Genomic DNA, 25,008 nt, shown 5'->3' with positions numbered 1-25,008 from the left:
CTATGTAGTAAGATAGTTCTACAATATGATATTTAGGTCCTGTGCGGTTCTATGTAGTAGCATATAGTTGTACAATGTGATAATTAGGTCCTGTATGGTTCGATGTAGTAGCATATAGTTCTGCAATGTGATATTTAGATCCTCTACGTTTCTATGAAGTCACATATATGTCTGCAAGTACGTCTGGACTTGCAATACAGAGATGTGTTGACTCTTGATAACTGAAAACATCACTCACACACACACACACACACACAGCATATAATCCAGATTATATAAACAGAAAAATACTTAACATTCATGAAACACAGAACTGTTTAACTATTAAGCCCCAAACAACTAACCATTTATCTGAAGCTAGAACACTACCCTTTCCTATGATCTAACCAATGCCCCCAAGCGCGACTAACCTGAGTTGAAATGAACACGAAATGGCAATGTACTCATAGTTTAAACATTGCAAAATCGTGAATAAAAATCATACTAGAAACTTACAGACTTTCATAAATAGTTTATCGACATGTTGTACAGGAAAAGTTAATTTCTAATTTATTAACATTAAATTTTTGATTCCTGATACACAGAGTGATACAGTAGATATTACGTTGTATTATAATAAAAGAAATTATCTTATTTCAATCACTAAAATACTCGTTTGAGAAACTAATGCAAATATGTGGGACAAACGTTTATTACTATATATAACTACATATTTTTCTTTCGCTTGCTAAGAATACGAGTATTATTTTGAAATTTATATATACAAATTTCATATTAAGAAATGCAAAATTGTTAAATGTTTGATAATAACAACTTATGTCAACTTGTAAAATATAGTCAAGATTGTTCACAACCAACGGTGACATTATTTTAACAACTCGTATCTAATCACGTTACCCAAAGCCTGCGAGTCGTAACAGTTTCACAACACACCGTGATCCTCTTGATACAATTCATTTGAAGTGTTGTGATTAGTAAGTACAGTTGACGCTTAAAAAATGACCCCTTCTGTAAATATTATATTACATGACCTCATGACGCGCAATGTTCTTATAACACGATAACATTCTCAGCGTTTCGAAGAAGTGGGTATCTGTAGTGTTGAACTGTGTCGGCAGAGCAAAGAAAACATCGGCAGTCACACACCGAAGGGGGTGAACAAAGTTAAACAGACAGATACACACATACTGTAAATAGAGAAGATATATCCTTTAGAACTGCATGTAAGTTAATTCACGTAGTCTTATGTCTACAAAAGCGACCAGAAACCGTGTTTAAGCTTTTCCCAAACAAATGGCTCACCTATTGAAAGTTGGTACATGACAAATAAATGTTAATCCGTGACGTCACACTAACGAAACACAAGTTAGATAACAGCATTTTCGTTCGTTTTTTTGGAGCCTCATGACAGTTGCAAATTACGACTATACGAGCATCAAACATTGTTGAATTGAACGTGTTTTATAATCACTATAAGAAGGAATCTACATACTGATGAGGAGTAGAATTCTCCGAAACTAGAATTACCTAATAACACACGGTGATCACAGTGTAGATTGAACTGGACTTCCATTGAACTTAAACTTCGAAATTAAACAATCTTCTGAATACTAAGCTTATTTATTAACTGTGAAAGTTAAATACCAAGACGTCCAGAACAACTCCAAGTTGAATAGTGCATGCAGTGTTAAAGATGACATTACAAAAGTACGTGTAAATAGTTTTTGTATGAACTGAATGTCCTTGATGTATGGCTCTACTAATAATAAAAAAAAATAACCAGCTACATGTCCAAATACAAAATGCTAGATGCAAATACACATAAGAGGGGCTTCATGCTATGTTATGGTAAGACATCTTCCATAACCTCTGTTCCTTTAGTCAAACAAAATCCTTGAAGTTGTAGTTTGTATGCAGCTGATGAGCTTTGGTCAGCATGTGAAGAAAAGGGTGTGGGGTGCTCATCTCAGTTCATTGTAAACTGTACTGTAGTGTAATAGTCTGTAATCATCACCATCAGTTACAGATTACTGGAATAAACTGTAGAATCTGTATATTGTATCATTTGCATATACAGTTGAATCCCTCTGTACATATATCTTTACACCAGTATTAAACAATGTGCCCGGCTTCTTATTTAGAAATGTATTCTTAAAAATGGGCTACTTTATTACTATAATACTAATTGCTTCAAAAAACAATAAGAAACCAATAGCATGATAACACTGGATGTAGAAAGATCAACCATCTACAGAGTGATGAAAAATCACTACAAGAGTGGAAGTCATTTTTTTAAAAGATTAATGTTAACTGATTTCATAGAAGGTCCTAAGAAGAATAGCATTTGAAACATGCTTTTCTTATAAAGTTATGGGCTAAAATCAAAAATTTGAAGTTTATGAATTGTAAAGGAGTGATTGAGGAAAACAAGAGGTATAAAACTTAATTTAAAGCTGTGCAAGTTTTAATATCAAATGAGCATTCTTAAGTAACTCTCTGCATAAGAATAAAATCCAAAAGATTCTGTATCCTATCTTACTTATAAGATAAAGATAAATACTAGTATTAAAAAAAAAGTTATAGACTCACCCCTAACCATTAATCAATAACCTCAAGATAAAACATTATTGGATACCTTCACTGTTAACAGTACTTTTACCTATAAATCCAATAATATCTTACACAATTCAGTTAACATATCTGACTTAGATTAAGAGATGTAAATTGACTGCAAATTAGTCTTTATAAAAAAAAAAAAAAGAGTACAATCATGAACAATAATTAAATAAATGTAAATATTTCTAATATTCTAACTGGTATAACCAGTTTAACTAATGAAATAGCCTATTGCACCTGAGCAATCATAAACATGAGATGAAAGCTCTTACTGAATATATACAACTCTAAGCCCAAAAACTCTGAAGTTAGGATAAGAACATTACTCTCACTGAAAACCTAAATCACTGTACATATAAATACTTACAGGACTGAACAACCACATGGTCTTCACTAGATATCTACAACATTTAAAACAGATAAGCATATAGCTCTCACTGTATCACTGGATGTCTGAGTACTGATAAGACAACTATATTTCTTATCTCTTTCAAAACATCTACAGCATTGTACTAATGGATTGAGTGGGTCAAGACGTGCTCTTACACAACAATGAACACAATTTAATACTTTTATGAAGCGAGATAAATACATGCTTCAAACTAAGTACAACTTTTCACACCCAAAATTTCAGACACGACAAACGACTTACAGAATATTTACAATGCTATACACTTCAATATTTGAAGCTCAACACAAATATATGGCTTTAACTGAATATACACATTATAACACCTCAATATCTGAAATTTTTAGTTTGTTTGTTTTGGAATTTCGCACAAAGCTACTCGAGGGCTATCTGTGCTAGCCGTCCCTAATTTAGCAGTGTAAGACTAGAGGGAAGGCAGCTAGTCATCACCACCCACTGCCAACTCTTGAGCTACTCTTTTACCAACGAATAGTGGGATTGACCATCACATTATAATGCCCCCAAGGCCGGGAGGGCGAGCATGTTTGGTGCGACTCGGGCGCGAACCTGCAACCCTCAGATTACGAAGCGCACGCCTTAACGCGCTAGGCCATGCCGGGCCCACTTTGTTTCTGGCTAGATTAACATTCTACAGTGTAAAATGAGAAATCTTCCCTGTACATAATCTCGTGTGAAATTACAATTTTCCCAAGTTTGTATGATTTTACTCCACCACCTTTACTTTATAGTTTTTCATAAATACAGTATATTGCACTAGTAATTAAATTATTGTAATTTCTATAGAATGTATTAACAAGTTTAACTTCTACATGCAACTTTGGAACATGTCCACAAACTTTTCCCAACTGCAACAGTTCCCTAATGAAATACATCTTTAGTCAAACACATTCAGGTACATTTTTTATACATTTTCATGCTGGTATTCCGTATTCTGCATGTACTATGACATTTCTATTATGTGAATATCAAAAGGTTGTAAACGTACTAATCCTTTGATTCGTATAAATGTTGCATATCCTCACAACTATAAACTGATATCACATTATGTCCTTGACTGCTTCCACCCTGTAGATGGATGTGCTCTTTCAAAGGATGACATAGATACTTGGACAAATTGATATAAAACAGGAGTTTTTCTACCCCAAAATTTTATTTAGTATTATCAGTATTATATGTAACACTGGATTCTATTATATCCCACTTCTAACATTTATTTGAATTTGAATGGTAAATTATATTACTTCTCATCTTTGTCCTGTTTAGACCTTTTAGGAAAGTTCTCCTTTATTGAAAAAGTTAGTTAAAGGAACAGGAAATTACAAGTCAATCAGTTAAGTCATAAACATACCACTGTAAATCAAGAAGTTGCTTATTTTATCGTCATTTGTCTTCGTGTTTCTTTCCTTTACTATCAGAGTTTAATTTACACTCTACATAATATCTTTGGAATTTGTATATTTTCTTAAAAAAGTTATTTGCTGAATATCAGCAGACCTGAATATTATATTAATACTCAACCTACAGATACTTTTCCTTAGCTTATGATTGCCCATTAATGTAACAACTGTACCAAGTTTATGCATTATCAACATGCATGCAACTAGTCAGCTTAATTACATAAATATTAACCACTTCACTTAATGTTTTCTTTAGGTTTTAAATACTCCCTTTATGACTGTTTCCAAGCTTCTAATGGTAAATTATATGCACAACTTTTACATCATATTCGTTAAAAACCACCAGTAAAGGTTAGAATATTTTGATTCCCTAATATTACAAAAATAGACCCAATTAAAAGCAATTTTCTATCCTGTATATTCTATAAAAACTCAGCAAAATACAGTGTAGCCAACAAAATGACTCAAAAGCAACATTCTACGTCTCCTAGTTTCTGAAAGCTAATCCCAACTATCAATAAAAAACCTTAATGTTGGCAAACTATTTTATGAAATGAGCATTTTTCACCTGAAGCAATGACAACTAAAACTGGTTATTTGAACACACAACTCATCTAACTGCCAGATCATAATGATGAAAGGCATATAACAATCTTTAGAACTGTTAAATACAAAAATGTGTAGTATACAATCTTGTAAAATTAGGATTTTTTCAAAGACATGTAAATTGAAATTGTATCATTTTTATATGTTCTATCCAATCTTAATTCTTCTTTTTCAACCACAGAATCTTAACCACAAAGTGGTACATGGTCATAATGGTGTTACGGGAAACAACATGAATACAATTCTGTTGTAAGTTGCGATTATCAACTGTTTGAAACCCTTGATATCTTGAAGTGATTTTTCTAACTAACTTGTAAAGAACAGTATTTAAAAGTCCAAAGTACTAGAGTATTTTATTGAAACTCAAGCAATGTTGCAAAGTGCAAAAACTCCTTAAAATTCAAAGGAAACAATAAATATACATGACATTTTGTACATCTTGTATTTGGTAATATTTGCACATTCTTTGTATATTTAATTGCTATAGTCAATTATGAAAACTCCCCTCCCTCTCAGAACCCTCGACTTCCCATTAGAAGTTCTTGCATAAAAATTTCCAAAGTGAGTATAAATATTTATGTTGACATACCAAAGATCATAACCTGCTTCCATGCAAATTTAAAGTCAAAAACAGTGGAATGAGTTCAAATATTAAATAAACATTGACACATTGGTAAATAAAAATGAAGTTTAAAAAAGTACAGCCAAAGCAATTTTTGTCTGTAATTAAATAATCTTGACAGACAAAAAAATTAAACTATGATGCATAATATTTCAAAAGTTTTCCACATTGGTCAAGGACCTAAGATTGATTTAAGTGATATTTCCAAGTATTTGTGCCATCCTACACTAACAATTCTATCTCAAGTCATACAATTTATGTTACTTTTATTTCTTCACTCTCCACAACTTTCATAGGATATTTTTCTTTTATTGAAGATAAATTAGGTTTTTATTTTTTACTGCTTTCATAAAATAGCTTCAGTATCAGCACATACTCTAACAAAAACAACTTATGAAGTTCCCACTAGCCTTGGAATTTTTTTGTTTATTTCTGCTGTTTGGATACACACACTATCTTGGTTTTTAACTCAGTCATAAGTGTGCTAAGTACAAACTTGTCCATGACACAGATTGAGATTTATCATAAGAGAGGAGAGAGAGATTTTGAGAAGTAAGAAATAAACAAATTAATATGATAGTTATGGCAATGAAAGGACTGGAAAAAGATCAACAGCACAAGTCAACTAATAGTTCTAAAAATAAGTTTAGTTGATATTACTATAATGTTAGGAGTATCAGAAAGAAAATTGATACAAATTATATTAAGGGAATCACCAAAACCTAAATTTAAAGAGTACTGATATCAGGAATAATTTTGAAATTCTAAGTTATTGATATTTAATAGTGATAAGAATTTAAAATAGGGGTGGGATGGCTCTTGAGAGAAGAGAGAGGAAAGTTGTAGCCTGTTAGGACTAAATGCATAAAAATTGTAATCAAGAAACAAAAACTACTGTGAACGGTTACATTAAGGGGTTTCAACAGTAAAGTTATTTAAACTGGCAATTGCTACAGGTCACAATTAAAAAAGTTATGCCAATGACAAGTTATTTGCTGATATCATAATTGTTACAATTAATGATTGTTTCAATAATTATGGGAGACTAATTCTAGACACTGATTGAGATCATTTGTAAGGAAACAATAAGGGGAAAATGTTTTTAAGTGATTCAGAATACTTTTATGTATCAAACAGTCAGAGAGACAACCAGAAATGATTTTTTTTATATTTACTATTAAACACTCATGAAGTTGTGGATGAATTTGGGAAAGAACAGTCACTGCATAATTAAATTTGATGAGATAAAAATATATTAAATTTCAGTTTCTATTTTTCAAAACATTAATTATGAAATGACAATTTATTATGCAAAAATGGTATAAGTTAAAAGGTGAACTGGGACAGATTTAGGGTATTTTTAGAAATAACCTTCCTTTAACTAAAAACAGCATTGTTCCTAAACAACAAAAATGGGAAAGAACAAAACTAATTAGCATACTATATATATATATAGAGAGAGAGAGAGAGAGACAAAAATCAAATATAAAAACCATAGATTAAACTTACAAATTTAAATGAAGATCTATAAATTTATAAATTAAGAATTGGTTAAAAAAGAGAAACTAAGAAATCATAATGTCTTATGTTAAAACATCAAACATTATCTTAAGTACACTAAATGCAAGTAAAACATTAAAATAGTGATAAAGCCCTAAATGAATTGCAACAACAATATTACTGTTGAAGAAAATAAGATGGATGAGCTATCAAAACATTTTCTTTCATTCTTACAACAGAGAATATTAGCAATGTTTTCATCACTAAGCACATTAACAGAAATTGATTGTAATCATGTAGATATTAAATGACAATGTTAAAGACAGAGATTAAAAAAAACCACAAGGATAAGATAATGTTCTTCCAACGTTGTTTTTTAACGAAATAAATAGCTTTCATTTTCAGTAGTTCAACATAGAGAGCAGAAGCTTCAAGAATGGAGAACTGCTAATGAAACTCCTAATTTTAAAAGGGGAAATGAGAGTTACCCAAATAATTACAAACTTACTTCAACAGTGAGAAGAATTCTAGAGCCTAATAAATAAAAGCATCAGCTAATTCAGATCAAACTTTCACAGATCATTTCAAAGAATATTAAGGTACTTTTAAGTTTTGTTTTAAAACAATGTACTTCACTAAATATATCTCAAAGCACAATAATTTCCTTAAACCTTTTAAAGGACTTCTGAATTCTCCCTATGGACAGACAAAAGGAAGATTTCTATTCAAACCCTACTGACAGACTATTCTTACAACATGTGAAAGTTCTTGTATAAAGAAGATACCCAACATCTGGTGCAAAATTTTACTTTCCAAATGATCTTAGTTTGAGGTGTCTCCTACATATCAATCAAGTCCAACATACCTCATATATACTTTGTTACTCTGCTCAATTAAATGGAACTTATAATATTCTTGTTATATAGAATTGTGCACCATCTGATAATGTATCTTACACAGTGTCATTGTTGAATAGAACTCTTCACTTTCTGATACCACACCTTATTAATAGTGTTTTAGTTGTATAGTGCTGTTCACACATTGATGAACTTTAAAGACCAGGTTTTACTGTTTTCTAGGATTTTTCACTAGATAATGTAAGTTGTACATAGTGTTACTATTATATAGGATTATTTTTGGTCTGTAAATGAGCACTATACAAAAAGCATAACTGGTCTATAGGATTGTTCACTGTATGATAATGTACTTCATAGAAACAGTGTAATGTTTAGGCTGATAATATATCTTACAGATGCAATGTTACTGCTGTATAGGATTATTCATTGTCTGATAATGAACCTTGTGCATATAGTATTTCTTCTGTATTGATTAGTTCACTTCAGAAATATTGTACATAAACATTACAAACCAGGGAAAACCCTTACTAAACATATACATTATTAGATAGTTTGTTTTAATACTAGGACAATGTTTAATATTAAGAACTGCAGTTGTTCCACAATACTTTTACATTCTGTATAATTATATAATAAAATGCTTTTCAATGACAGTGAGTTTTTAAAAAATAATTAACTAGGCAAATGTTTTTCATCATTTTATGGTATTTTCAATAATCTCCCTAACTGACATCTTAATGTAGATTTCTCTAATTTTATTTTCCCAACAATTTTTTCTCAAAATAATAAATAAAACAAAACTAAAGATACTGAAACAAGGGGGAATCTTCAATAGTCAGAGCACTTGAAATTATTTTAGATCTACAAAATTTTTTTCCCTTTCTGTTACATATATTTGTGTACATCAGGAGTACCAACGGTGGGGTGAACATGTACTCAATTCAATTTTATTACTCATCAGGATCTCTACCAGCCTACCCTCAAACAGAAATTCTTTTAAGCAGGATTACAGTAAATTAATCTACAAAACCTTAAGCATGGTTAAATACATCAAAAAAGTCCAAAATGTAATTATATCTCAAACTCTTGATGATGAGAAACCCACTTGAAATAAAAATGTACCTCAGTACAGCTGGTAAGGGTATTAACACTTTTATTGATAAGCAGAAAACAGCATTTTGACCTTCCTAGGTCATTGTACATATGACCTAGGAATGTCGAAATGCTGGTCTCTGCTAATCAATAAAAGTGTTAATACCCATACAAGCCATTCTGAGATACATATCTCAAACTAGACAACAGGTGACAGAACTATGAACTAAAAGTTTGGACATGAAAAAAAAAAGAACTTGGAACCATTCTATGAACAGTTATGCCACGGTCAAAAATAGTTTGTATATATTTTTTACGTAGAGGAGTGAACAACGTTTCGACCTTCTTCGGTCATCTACAAGTGGGTTTTCTCGACATCACTGAAAAATAGTTTGTATTTTGCAATAGATGGATTTACAATAAAAATGATCTTTACACTCAGATTTAGTCTTAATTTTGTATAAGAATACAGTAAATCATTTTGTAAAAAATATTTTGCATGTACAAGAAAATTTTAATGGGGGAAAACAAATTCTATATCAAAGAAAATAAAATACAATTTGCCTGAAAATACTATAAAAAATAAAGGTTGATATGTATAGCGATTGAAGCTATTTTAGTTTATTTTTTTAGATCTGTTACACGCTGTACACATCCAAGCAGGAGGTCCAAATAGCACTAAACAAGCATGACAGGTTCACCACATGGAAAACCTAAATACAGCAACAGAAATTTGAGCCCTCTTCAGCAATCCAAGAGAAAGCAGTTCTGCCAGACATACTGTTTCTGTGTATACATACATAAAATATATACATTCAAAGTTTAGATGGAGAATAAAGTGAAATACCACAGCTCTAAAATACCACTGAATAACTTTTAATACTTCTCTATCTCCTTGAAATTAGGAAAACAATGTAAACACTCTTGAGAATACACAATAGGTATGTATACAATATAATCACAATTTCTACATACCACATTACAATCATCAGTTAAACGTATATATTAAACATGAATTCCACAGTATTTGTTTTTGCACACACACACACACACACACTTAAAATGCTTGACTTACAATATACATACTAATTAACAGTAAAAACATGTTTCAGAAGGAAATAAATGTGTACTTCAAGCAAATAGGAATAATGTTTATGTACATTGAAAATATACAGTTTAAAACTTCTATAAAATTAATGTACGTGTGTATAAATAATAGCTACATCTTAATACTGCTACATTACTTCATGTGTATAAATAATAGCTACATCTTAATACTGCTACATTACTTCATGTGTTTTAATAATAGCTACATCTTAATACTGCTACATTACTTCATGTGTTTTAATAACAGCTACATCTTAATACTGCTACATTACTTCATGTGTATAATTAATAGCCACATTTTAATATCTCTGTGCCCCACTGGTACAGCAGTAAGTATATGGATTTACAATGGTAAAATCAGGGGTTTGATTCCCCTCGGTGGACTCAGCAGATAGCCTGATGTGGCTTTGCTATTAGAAAAAACACATCTTAATAATTCTACATTATTTCATGTGTAAAACTTTACCTTCTGTATACACACATTACTTGTTGAGGTGCACAACCACACATTTACATTACTTGTTTGTGTCTAATTATTTGTAGTTACATCTACACAAATCTGTATTACTTGTACTGGTGCACAACTTCATAACTTCATCCCACACACATCTGTACAACTTGTACTGGTGCACAACTATTAATAATTTCATCTACACACATTTGTACAACTTGTACTGGTGCACAACTATTAGTAATTTCATCTACACACATCTGTATTACTTGTACTGGTGTACAACTATTTATAACTTTACTTGCATAACTTGTATAACATCCGTGGGCTTCTAAAGTCACTTGGATCAGTTTCATTTTGGATTTGTCTTTCCACTTAAACACTGAGCACACACTGGCAGAACAAACCAGAAGTTCCTAATTTCTGGGTACTTTCAGCTCCAGTTGTAGAACAATAAGCAGAAATGCCTACTTTGATTTTCTCTTTCAGAATGATACATATTATTATTGAGACATGCTTGACTGTTAACATGTTCAAAAATGTTTCTTTAAGTCAGTGTCAATCATGACTGCATCTTTACATTCTAGGAGGACTGAATTACTTCATTTTGTATCTTAGGAAACTACAACACTAGTTACTTACTCTATAGTGTAACCTTCCAACTGTGTCAGTGTTTTGTAAAAAACTACATCGGTCTTATGAACACCATTTCCGAGACAATTTCCTCAAAACATTCACAATCAAGATTTTTCTTTTCATGTAAACAATAAAGTCCATTTTCATACTGAGTTGCATCAAGTGAGGCATGTTTTTATAAATGTCACTTAAGCCAGATAAAGATAATATACTGAAAGACAAACTTTTCCAAATCACAACAATTTTCTTGGTTAGTCAGTAAATGTGAAAATATTTTAATTTATGCATCACTTATACTAGTGTTATTATATATATATATATTAATATAAAGCAGAGATGACCATCTGTTGTAATAAATTTTGAAAAACTGGCTCAAATACATTTAATGACATCTGATGTGAAAATCCACCTGATCTCCTACACATCAAGTAAAAAAGGAAGAACTTTAAAAATGATTCATGTTTGGCAGCCATTTATATCTTAATGTCATTAATGAGGAATCAAGTGAATGAGTGGTTGGTAGCAAAATGTGCAAAGTATAGGTACTTCTGTTACCTCATGTCTTAACTCACGCCTATGTTACTTCTTATGTACAACTATTTATAACTACATTTATCATATACACACACTTGTATATATGTGTAACATTTCCATATATTCACATTATCTCTTGCTTGTTTTATTTCTATAACTCTACAATTAGATACTTTTACAAATGTAACCATGACACTAAAGCATCTTCATATAATACTATCTTGTGTACCAATCTACCTGTATTTTTTATTATTTTTCATTTCTATAACTCTACAATTACATACACTTTACTTACGTAACTATTAATAACTAATTTACATACATTTCTATTAATTCTAATGTATAATGATATCTAAACACGTGTATTGTAATTTGTAGAACTGTTTATTACTGCATCTAAAAATACATGTATTACACACTTCCTTGTGAGAAAGCATTTATATTTTTTGCAGCTACATACATTTAAAACACTACTTAATTGTCTATGTAAATGATTACATTGCAAACATATTACTATATTTAACACAGATGTTTCACCAGAAATAACATCACTAAAGTTTAAAAGTCCTGTTGATCTGCAGGATTATACTGTTTAGTTTGGCTATTTTGACCAAATATTTTCAGAAACTTAGCAGACAATTATAAAAAAAAATATATATATACATTTATATATACACATACATTTGTTGCACCTCAACCCATAAAAATATGTATGTGAAAGAATTCTAAAAGTTCTACATCCATTTTTAAATACAACTAATACATACATATATAACATTCAGATGTATATAATTTCTATCTGAACTTTCCTTTAGGCAACACAGTTTTAGCACAAAGTACATGTAAGTAGAGAAGCCAACACTACTAGACATCACCATATTAGGGAAATTACACTGATGTACATTATAACATAATCATACTAGAGAAAAACAAGTTTCTTCAACACCAGACAGATCTAATAAATTGTTGTTTTTTGTTTTTTTTTAATGCTGAACATGTGCTGGCTTGGCTTATGTACAGGATACAATTTCATGTAGTCTATAACCTGACATGTACCTGTACATTAACAAGCTAATGAAATCTATACATAAACACTTCAGTAACATTATTATCCATGTTATCTCTTAAAATGTGTTGATGCCAAAGAAAGCTATCAAGTGTTTTAAAAGGCTAAATCTAATTTAGCTTTTATTAAGCTGTAAAACTCAAACACGTATAAAGAATTGTGTCATAAATTCAACATTCGTGTATGTCACTCATTCAAAATGATTATAAAAAATCATAAATTTCTTTAAAAAACTACCTAGAAATTTTCCCAGTTTTTCAAAAGTTTCATGTTTATCTTAACCACAAGCATACATTTACCATTTCTAATTATGACTTGCCTTTCTAACCATCTAAATCTTTTTTTTTAGGGAGATCTTTCAGTTTCATTATCTTGATGTGTTACAGTAAAGCACAAACTGTTAACAAAAGAGAGATAATCATACTATTTCAGATCTAGACCATTCAACAGTGCAGAACTGCACTGTATTACTTTACAACTGAAAGAATTGTGTCACAGCCTTTCCAAAGTGAAATATACATTCAGAGATTGTTATATACTAAATAGCCCAAGGACACTAATTCACAGTTCAGTGCCTTTTCTGTTTGTCCATGCAAGAAGAAAAATTCACAAAACTAAATATTTAAGAAAATAATAGACTCTTAAGACATAAACCTAAATGGACATGGAGAAACACATCCATCCATAAAATAAACATTAAGGTTATGAAAGAGAATTTTTTAACCCAAATAGCTACTGTTGTGAACATGTATCCTGGTAACCATTGAAAAGATAATAAAGAATAGATTTGAAGTTAACAAAGGCTCATAAGTTACAAGTCACAAGTTGATACCTATGGCTCTGTGCATCAGAAATTAAAATTACAGCAATTCAAAGTGACCACATATTTATCAATTTTCTGATGCAGCTCAATGGCCTTTTTACTTTGATCTACTTAAAATGGTCTTGTAACCTATTGTCTATGCATAATGTTGGGTTTGCCAAGATGTATTTAACCAGACACTTATGCAAATGGAAATGAGCATTATGCATTAGTCAATAATTATAGTTACATTAAGGGCATTCAAACGTGTAGAAAATAGTTAAGAAAGCAACACAGTCCTATAAGATAATTCTTATAGTGTGTGATTAACATCAGTATACACACTAAATAATACCATAACAAATAATGACTATTGACAAGACCAGCAGGCTGAGCAACACCTCAAAAAATACAGACTGCAAAAAGTAACTACAAATTAACCGATATCTACAGTATTAAGGAATAGTAACAAGAACTACAGATTAACCGATATATACAGTATTAAGGAATAGTAACAAGAACTACAGATTAACCGATATCTACAGTATTAAGGAATAGTAACAAGAACTACAGATTAACCGATATCTACAGTATTAAGGAATAGTAACAAGAACTACAAATTAACCGATATCTACAGTATTAAGGAATAGTAACAAGAACTAGATTAACCGATATCTACAGTATTAAGGAATAGTAACAAGAACTACAGATTAACCGATATCTACAGTATTAAGGAATAGTAACAAGAACTACAGATTAACCGATATCTACAGTATTAAGGAATAGTAACAAGAACTACAGATTACAGACAACACTTACTACTGATTTCACCTAGAAATACAAAAAGCTCTTAATATTAAAAAATAATGACTATAAATAAGACCTACAAAATGAGTGACTGCCTAGAAAAATCACCAATACAAACTAGGCAATACCTAAATGAACAATACAGCTAGATACACAGAACTCTAAAAATGAAAACTATAAAAGAGCATGGAAAGCATGGCTATTTTATCTAGCTTTAAAAATAATGTGACATATCTGAAGTAAATCAAGAACCAATTACTCCTGTTTTTTGGTTAGTATTCATAGATTTTCATTCAAGGTTCAATAGTCTTATCATAATTTCCAAGAAGCTGTACTTTACTAATATTTTTCCCACTATCCATATTTAAGCATATGCAGTTCATATCAACAATGTAACTTACAGAAGGTTTTTTTTATTTTAGTTATTGTTTATATTTAAAGCACTACAAGTCCAGTGTTGCTGTTCCTAATATAATTTACACAACTTTGAACTTTGAGAAAAGTTTTATTTCTTTTCACTAAAATTAATTTACTTGGGTTAAAACTAAAAAAAACAACAACTAAATAATAAATATAATTAATTAAAAACACATTTTATGTTCTTATTTATAACCATCAGAATGCCCCATTTCATTGGGTACTCTCACTGCAAACAATATTTTTAGTGTGAATCCAATAATACCTCATGAAGGTCAGAACTTGCTATAATTAGGTTAGTCCTACATCTGTATGTTAAGTGAAGAATGCAAAATAATTTATATTATAAACATAATAATCAAAAGAATGCTGTTAATAAAAGTAATATTTAAGAAAGAATAAGATTTACATCTTTTATGAAATACACAAACATCAGTTGTTAACTTCAGTTAATATCTTTGATTTAACATTTGATGACAATGTACCTTCAATATGAATGTGTATTATAAAATTTTGTAAATCTATGGTAATCACTCTGAAGTGTACAGATATCTTCACCTTTATAACTCTAGTATTTTTTTAATTCAATATTTCAAAGAATATTATGTTAAATATGGTTTTAATAATCTTAAGTCATTAGGATTTATCAATCATCCTTTTAGAATTACCTCTACAAGTACATGACTCAATAATGCAGTTAATTTTATCTTATGAGGAAAAATCTACATTCAAGTAGTGCATGTAATAGAACAATGATGGTGCTCTATGCTGTAATGACAGCAATCAGTTACTTGCACAGCTTTGTTTACATTGTCACTTAATCAGAGGTGATAAATAGCCTATAAACTAATAATGTTCATTAATTATAGCATTTTAGTAAAGGGATGTATAGTTTCATCCACCACCTGAAATTGTTAATAAGATATTAGATACTAATTTATGTGTCAACAAACATTACACATGTGATGTATAAATAATAATAATGCTTCTGGCTTTGAAGTATGATATTTTAACTCTACTTTTAACAAAATGATGATTCATATCAAAATTTGCTACAGTATAAACATGCTATTAGTAATTTTAGCATCTGAAAACATTTGTAATCCATGAAAAGATATATGCATTTTCCTAACTTCAGGTTCATAGAATAAAGTAAACAAATTGCATAATTAATATAAAATATTTATGATCTACATTTCTGATGATAGAGGAAGATAGAAAATCATAACACTCAAATAACATCACAAGAAAATAGGCAAGCATCCCAAAAGAAATTTATAAGCAGTACCTTAATTAACCAGTTTATCATTGATACAAAAAATTTACTTAAATACAAGTTACATTTCTTATACCATAACAAGAGGTATGACCACAATATAAATACTTTATACTCCAAGCTTTTTTGCACTGTATAATTATTTTAATTAATTCACCTCTGTTGATGGAAGGTGTACATGTGATTAACTTTCCAAAGTTACAGTCTACATGAGGCATCATGGTTAAGTTGTTGTGTACTCAAAAATAAAAACTGTTCTAAATCATAAATGCTATATTTACTTAAAAACAATTAAAAATTCTTATAAAGTGAAAATAACAATTTAATAAGAGAAAGCAATATGTGCAAAAAAGTGGTATTTTTTTCCATTAAAAGCCGTCATAGAGGGAGAAATATTTAGCATTTCTCTACCATTATTAAGTTAAAATACTTTTAGTCAGTCTATTAGAATAGAAAGTAATTTCTCTAATAGTTGAGTTTTTAATACCAATCTTACTTTGAAAAAGATTAATAGTAATAATCATAGCATCACACAATATCATAATCATACATACACTTATTTATACACCAGAGCACTTGTATTTCTGCTTATATTTCACTTAAAACTAGTTTTCAAAATAGTCAAATACTGATTATTCATTACTAGATTAATATGAAATAATTTCCTAATAAAATAAACGACACAACATAACACAAAGAAACTGATCAAACGATTGTAATACATATCATAATTTGTCAAAATATTTTTCACACTTAAAATGAAATTACATCTATACACCACCATTCACAGTATTCATTTAACCTTAAAGCAACTAATTGTGCATACACTACCATTTACGCAAAATAAAATTTCAAACTATTCCGATTCAGCTGATTAGATGTCTACATCATTTGTCAAGTTTCAGACCAAGTATCATGCATAACTAACGTTACTTCAAACACGCCAAGCTACTACTTCAGTACTTGTCAACACAGCTTAGGAGTACGATCACAACATTTGAGCGTGTTATTTTTCTTTCTTATTATCTATACAGTAAGTAAAATGTGTCAAATAAATAAAACTACTACTACTTTTATAAATTTTGTCTCACCTTTACTTCTCAATGAAGAAAAAATAAGTACTAGCGTTACCGATACAACTTTATTCCACGGCCACCAAACATAATCATCCTGGTTAATCGCCATTTTGTCATTATACTGTCCACACGTAAGAGGTCAAGTGTGTAAATTTTGACGTCAGACGATTTAATAACAATTGGATAGTAGCGCCATCTCATATACATTTAGAGATTTATGGAAGTTTAAAGGTATTCTTTTATTGATTATTTCAAGATCATTTTCGTGTGTTGATCTAACCACGAAAACAAAGAATTAATGTACAGCTTAGAATATATAAAACTTGCAAATAAATACAGTTTATGAGCTTGGTAAGTAAAAACAAATGATAAAATTAGACATCTAGAAGAAAGAATGATTATGTTCCATAAAAAAGTTCTATATTGTCATGTAAGCAATTAACCAATCAGTGTGTGTGTTTCTTACAGCAAAGCCACATCGGGCTATCTGCTGAGCCCACCGAGAGGAATTGAACTCCTGATTTTAGCGTTGTAAATCCGAAGACTTACCGCTGTACTAGCAGGGGGCGTTTAACCAATACAATTTCATTGATAAATTATATAAACGTTTGACAAAATTCATAGGAAAATACGAATTCATGAACATTATAGTCATAAGTCTAATACTACTTCCATATTTCATATCAAAATTTTTAATTATTAAAACTTTTGAATGATGACAATAAGAAATCCTATAATAACGCTGCAGTTGCGAGGAAGGTGGGCCTGGCATGGCCAAGCACGTAAGGCGTGTGACTCGTAATTCGCGGGTTCGCGCCCGCGTCGCGCTAAACATGCTCGCCCTCCCAGCCGTGGGGGTGTATAATGTGACGGTCAATCCCACTATTCGTTGGTAAAAAGAGTAGCCCAAGAGTTGGCGGTGGGTGGTGATGACTAGCTGCCTTCCCTCTAGTCTTACACTGCTAAATTAGGGACTTGAGTATAATAATGGGGTGGTTCGTTATACTTTATCAGCAGTTGCCACATTGTAACTTGGGGTAATTCTTTGGAAGCAGATAGTCGACGGTATCACTGGTGGCTTCATCCCCCGTTGATAGTCTATGAGTGGTCATAAGAAAAGCCTCGGACCACCCAGGTTAACCCACCTATGGTGAAGTTTTCTCTCAAGGTAGAGAGCTGTTTATTTTCCTGCTAACGTAATTTCAAAGCCAGTCTTGCAGGGCGCTTTTAGTTTTGGACTGATTGTCTTTCTTGATTCTACTCTGTTGCACGTAAGGTTTAAAATCTTCATTATCTTGTGCTTGTATACTTATTGCCAATGGAAACCCAAGTTCTGCTTTTATAATTTTTGTGTTTTTCAAAGAGATTTGCTAATCAGACACCGTGAAAGTGTTCGGAGTATGTCAAATCATATGTCCATATTTCTGCACTCTTTCTTGATATTATTTACCAATGGCCCGGCATGACCAGGTGGTTAAGGCACTCGGCTCGTAATCTGAGAGTCGGGGATTCGAATCCCTTTCACACCAAACATGCTTGCCCTTTCAGCTGTGGAAGTGTTACAATGTGATGATCAATCCCACTATTTCTTGGTAAAAGAGTAGCTCAAGAGTTGGTGATGGGTAGTAATAACCAGTTGCCTTTCTTCTAGTCTTACACTGCTGAATTAGGGACGACTAACGCAGACAGCCCTCATGTAGCTTTGTGTGAAATTCAAACCAAATAAACAATTATTTACGAATATGTCATGTTGATTAGAAAAGCTTCTTATGGTAAAACTGAGTTCCAATTTCTCTCTTTTTTTTTTTGAACTATTTCACATTTGTATCAATCCAATCTCTTACTTCATCTAAGGAGTTATTTTAGAGCCCCATAATGAGCTTACAGTTTCATAATAATTGGTCTAATGATGTCACAGTTCTTGGATAGTACTTTTAGTTCTTTGTCTACGAGTTTAATAGATTTAAGTTACCACCATAAACTGAAGAGCTTCCTTTAAAGAGGTACACTGGCTCTGCTCTAGCCTAATTTGTATATTTTCATTCAGTCACGTGGATAAGGTAACTGTTTAAGTATTTCCACATCTTCTGAAAGTTTGGCTAAGGTCTTGTGCTTCCTCCTTACACTGCTTCAAAATTTAATTTTAAAAACTTCCTTCTGATATAAAACTTCCACTATGTTTAATAAGGTGGCAATTAATGCTGATAACTGTTATGGTTCTCATTTGGAAGATTCATTGGCGACGTTAAAGCTGATTTTTCAATGATCAGAAAGATTAAAATATTGCTTCTTCATTCATTCACTCTAAATATTATTTCAAACTGCACCTAATCTGCCTCTAATGGTAACTTTCTGGAATATTCTATTGATTTCTTGATTGAATAATGTTGCAGAACTAGTATTTTTAATTCCGTAACTTCATTAAGTATCAGTGTCACTAGAGTAGTCCAAAAATATCCTGTGTGACACAACACTAGTAGAAACAGATGAAAACCAGATAAGTCCTCATATTCTGTTTTGTAGTTGACGGTGTTTGAGGTGAGAATTTTTTAACAGATACAGAAAGTGATGTGGCAGGTCTGATGCTTGCATCTGCTAACTTAGCCACTACAAGTTATAATCTGTTATTGATATTCTTTTTGTACTTATTGTTGGTATAAATTTTCTGTGTGCTTCTAATGGCTTCTTCGACATTATGTTTACAATCCTTCTGAAGATTTCTGGTGGCTACTTTGATCTTATTGTTATCTTTGTTTGTTTGTTTATGATGTGACTCTTTAGTCATATTTGCAATGCTAGTATCATTTTACATTATCATGCATTATTTTCCATTGTGTAGCTTTCTATTGTTTGTTTGTAATTGAGTACAATGCTACATAATGTGTAATTAACAACATAGTGATAAACGAGATGTATTACACTTTGTTAACACTACCTGCTACCAACACTTGGGCTATTCTTTTACCAGTCAATAGTCGAATTGACTGTCATCTTGTAACGATCTCTGCTCAAAAAGGCAAATATGTTCAGTGACAGGATTTGAATCCTTAACCTGCATTTGGTGAGTCGAGTACCAGGTCCTTCTTATTATATTTTAGAGCATTTCCCATCACATCTTTGATCTTGTTTTTATAATTCTTATGTACAAATTGTATAGTTCTGTTTTTCATGTTCAAGCTCTCTGGTGGCTCAATTGTATGTCTGAAGACTTATAACTTTAAAAGTCGTATTTTGATTCCGTGGTGTAAAGCTGGTTACTTAACAGCATATACACATCTAAATTCAATCTTTACATTTCCTATAGTTTTTTTTTTTCACGTTCAACCTATTTTTTTCCCTATCAAGTATTCGTCATTTTCATTCTTTTATGAATCTCATGTCTTCTTATTGTAATTCCTATATATGCAGGCATATATTTTTTTCAAATACAGTTTGTACATTTCCAAGGATGGGTATCCCTTGTATTTAATGGTATTGGAAAACAACGAAATGTGAATCAACTGGGAGAACCAGAACCTGCAAAGTATCTTACCCAAATCTTAGTAACCAAAGTGTTATCAGAAATACTCTGCCTAAACAACCTATCAAAGAATGGGTTTATTGTTGTATTAAAACACATACACACTGCACCTTATCCAGTTACTTTGTGGGCTCTCACTTACTGCACAGCAGATCTTAAAATTAACTTATTATTTGTAATGAACTAAAATTGACTTTTCTTTACAGTGACCAAAAATGCTGATGCTTACATAGTTAAACGATATAAAGCTGTATTAGACTTTCTTCCCTGATTTTTTGTACAATATCCGAAGGTTGCGGTATGGAATATCCGTCACACCAAACATGTTCATCCTTTTCAGTCGTGGGGATGGTATAATGTTTCCACCAATCCCACTACTCGTTTTTTAAAAAGTAGCCCAAGTGTTGGTGGTGGGTGGCAATGACTAGCTACCTTCCCTCTAGTATTACATTACCAAATTAGGGAAAGCTAAAAGAAACAAATACATGATTCGTATTATTTTCTGGAATACTACAGGCGAAAGGAGCTGAAGTCGAATGATTGTTGTTGTTCATAATATTGGTGTGGTTGGTCGTATTTTCACTCCATAATTCAAATAATTTGCACAATATAAAAGTTAACTATCTCTTCTAAAATATAACGAGACTTACAAATAAGAAATCTATCTTAGGATAGTTTGCCATTTTTAACTAATGCCACCTGTTCTCACCTGTTAGGTACTAAGTGAAACAAAATGTACGTTTATGCATTTTGTTAAATGAAAGTCAGTTTTGAACCAGATGGACGTGTATATTGGATCAACTTTATTTTATTTTCTCGGTTGGTCCGGCATGGTTAGATGGTTAGAGCGCTCGAGTCGTAATCTGAGAGTAGCGGGTTCGAATCCCCGTTACACTAAACATTCTTGCTCTTTCAGCCGTGTGGGCGTTATAATGTGACAGTTAATTTCACTATTCGTTGATAAAAGTGTAGCCCAAGAGTTGGCGATGGGTGGTGATGACTAGCTGCCTTTCCTCTAGTCTTACCCTGCTAAATTAGGGATGGCTAGCGCAGGTAACCCTCGTGTAGCTTTGCGCAAAGTACAAAAAACAAAATTTCTCGGCTCTAGATTAGGAGAATTTCGGGTCGGTCATGACTTAATGGTTAGTGTGACCGTACTTTGAATATGAACATGAGAATTCATCTTTCGCGACCCGTTACTTTAAAAACAACTTGCACGTATTTGGGACATGTTTGCATTTTAAGGCTGACAGACAAATATCACAACTTGGAAAGAAAAACGTTAGAGGAAGGTAATGTTGACTTGCTACCTTCCTTTCAAACTTAGGAAAAGCTCTCCACGGATATACCTTTGGTCGAAGTGAATAAACAAAATTCAGATAGCTACTCACAATAAATATTAATACAAGGGATCTGGGTCTGACTGTTAGATAACATCCAGTAATGGAATGTTTCTCAAAAGGGTACAAACTCACACCTTTGCCAGGATTTCCACTTCCAATGTATGATGAATTAAGTTTACAGAAAGTTAGTTAATAACAAGGGCCCTCGGTAAGAGCTATTACCATGAAATTACTTGGAACTGTAAAAAACAACAAGTGCTGGATCCCAGTTATTTTATTGTTAGAAATGTACCTCTTGATACAAGGCGGAATATATGATGGATTAAATACTGCAAATCTGAGTCCTAAATAAATGTTATTCTGTTTACTCCATATAGTTTCTGTTTTACATAATGAGTTGACCATACAAACCATTATTAGCCTAGCTTGATAGTAGAGTGTACATATAAGCAAATATGATACAACTAACAGGTAACGCAGATAGAAAATATCTGTGAAACCTACCACAGTATAAAGAGCATACAGTTACTTTCACGAACACTATTGCTTGGAATGTTAAATATATATATCATTTTGTATTATTATACTTTGATATAGAGATTATTTTTCAGTGTTAACTTAGTCTTGTCAGTTATTACTGGATTTACGAAAATATGGGTGACAAGGGTGTAATCAATTGATAAAACAGTGCATTCTAACATTTATAAGTAATAGCGTGAAAACAGTACTGTCAGAATTTTAAATATGAGCGGGCTGGGATTCTTCTACAGCAGGCGTCTGTGACTTGTTGGCGATAAATTCTCAGGCCCGGCATGGCCAAGCGTGTTAAGGGGTGCGATTCGTAATCTGAAGGTCGCGGGTTTGCATCCCCGTCACGCCAAACATGCTCCCCCTTTCAACCGCGGGGGCGTTATAATGAACGGCCAATCCCACTATTCGTTGGTAAAAGAGTAGCCCAAGAGTTGGCGGTGGGTGGTGATGACTAGTTGCCTTCCCTCTAGTCTTACACTGCTAAATTAGGGACGGCTAGCGCAGATAGCCCTCGAGTAGCTTTGCGCGAAATTCAAAAATATTTCAAAACGCGACCCTCAGATTATGAGTCGCACGCCTTAACAAGCTTGGCCACGTCGGGCTACACTTGTATTAAAATTATATATTTAAAATAAGTGAAATATATATATATATATATACAAAAATTATGACCTCCTATAATATAAATATTTTTTGTATATGTATATATATATTATAGGAAGTCATAGTTTTATCTAAAACTCTAAATAATTGTCTTTTCTTGTCAAAAATCCACTCAACCTGATTCAGTTACATTTAAATCCAATTGATGAAACGAATGATTTTTTTCTACTTTTATCAGTTACTAATTCACTTACGTTACTCTGTGGGTCACTGTGGTTGTATCTTAAACTTTAAATAAATGTCTCCTTTTCATCAAAGTCTATACATACGTGTTTATTTACTTTATAACACCCTTTGACCAGACAAATTATTCTCCTTATCTTTATTAAACTATGAAACACACTTTAAAATATCGCCCGTTATGGCTAATCACTCACACAGCGGTTAACATCACATTTTATACCTTTTTTTTCTAACTGAACTTTACTTATTTCTTTACTTTACATTTATACTTTGCCCATATGAGGCCTCAAACGTTCTCTAAACTACGAGAGCGGCGTATAAGGTACACCCTTGTGCAAATTTATTGAAACAAATGGTCATTTTACAATATTTTCAGGATGGCGGCCGGTGTAGGCTCGCTGGACCCGCTGATTTCCTTTAATAGTCATTTTTACACACAGACGATGTCATAAGCTGTGTTTTGCAGTACAGTCAATCTATTTTTTAGAATATATGACAAAATGTTGAGGAATATTACGTCATTCAAAATTGCGTTAGAAGAGCAAGGAGACCAGTCAAAAAACAACTTCTTACCAACTCAATGAAGAAAAACGGTATCAATGGGGTCTGAAATACAAGAACTGGATGCAAGAACAATGGAGGAAGATGTTATTCAGTGACGAGACTCATTTCTTCGCACAGGGTCAAAGACGTCTGCATGTTCGCAGATCTCCAGGTGAGAAATTTCGAGAATCTCGCATCAATCAGTTCGTGAAACATCCCTTGAAGAAGATGTTTTGGGGCTTTTTCAGCTACTATGGCGTCTGAGGCTTACATATCGTAGAAGACACGATGCGAGGACCACAGTACATCGAAGTTTTGCAGAAAAGAGTCGTTCCAGAATTGAAAAAGAGATTTCCAGATGGTTCTGGCATTTTTCAGCAAGATCTGGCTCCGTGCCACACATCGAAACTTGTGAAGAATTTTATGACTACAACGCAAATAAAGGTGCTGGACTGGCCTGGAAACTCTCCAGACTTAAATCCTATTGAAAATCTTTGAGCGATTTGTAAAGAAAGACTTCGGGGAAAAGACCGTACTACAAAAGATAAGCTAATTGAGGCCATAATTGAGGTGTGGTACCGCGATCCAAAAATTAGTAAAGATTGCAGTCAACTCGTGGACTCGATGCCAAAGCGGATTAATGATCTTCTGAATAATAAAGGTGGTCATATCATGTATTAATTTGTGAGTAATTTTTGGATTCTTAAAAATAAAACGCAAAAAATTGAAAAAATCGTAATTTTCCGTCTTGTTTCAATTAATTTGCATAAGGGTGTAACAAAGCTCACTTTAAAGCAACAGGGAAATACCGAAGATTCGAATGACGTGAGGTGAACAATATTAGTAAAACCTAGAAATCAATCTAACTGCAAACACTACGTACGATTCGATTTGTGCAGAGTTTGCTTGTGTAGAGTTAAGCAACACAATGGG

The 25,008-nt window shown here is 32.0% G+C and overlaps 1 protein-coding gene across 1 annotated transcript in view; it reads right to left on the bottom strand.

Moving 5' to 3' along the window:
- Positions 1 to 17,443, bottom strand: part of LOC143229566 (bone morphogenetic protein receptor type-1B-like) — a 58,539-nt gene extending 41,096 nt beyond the window's left edge. The window contains exon 1 of the mRNA XM_076462085.1: positions 17,308 to 17,443. Coding sequence (XP_076318200.1) covers positions 17,308 to 17,401 — 94 coding nt within the window. The 5' untranslated portion in view covers positions 17,402 to 17,443. The remainder of the gene's footprint in view (positions 1 to 17,307) is intronic.
- Positions 17,444 to 25,008: the final 7,565 nt, after the last annotated feature.

Source organism: Tachypleus tridentatus, chromosome 10, assembly GCF_004210375.1.
Source record: "Tachypleus tridentatus isolate NWPU-2018 chromosome 10, ASM421037v1, whole genome shotgun sequence".
Lineage (NCBI taxonomy): Eukaryota > Metazoa > Arthropoda > Merostomata > Xiphosura > Limulidae > Tachypleus > Tachypleus tridentatus.
Note: the sequence above shows the minus strand (reverse complement) of the source record. Positions and strands in the feature narration are given on the sequence as shown.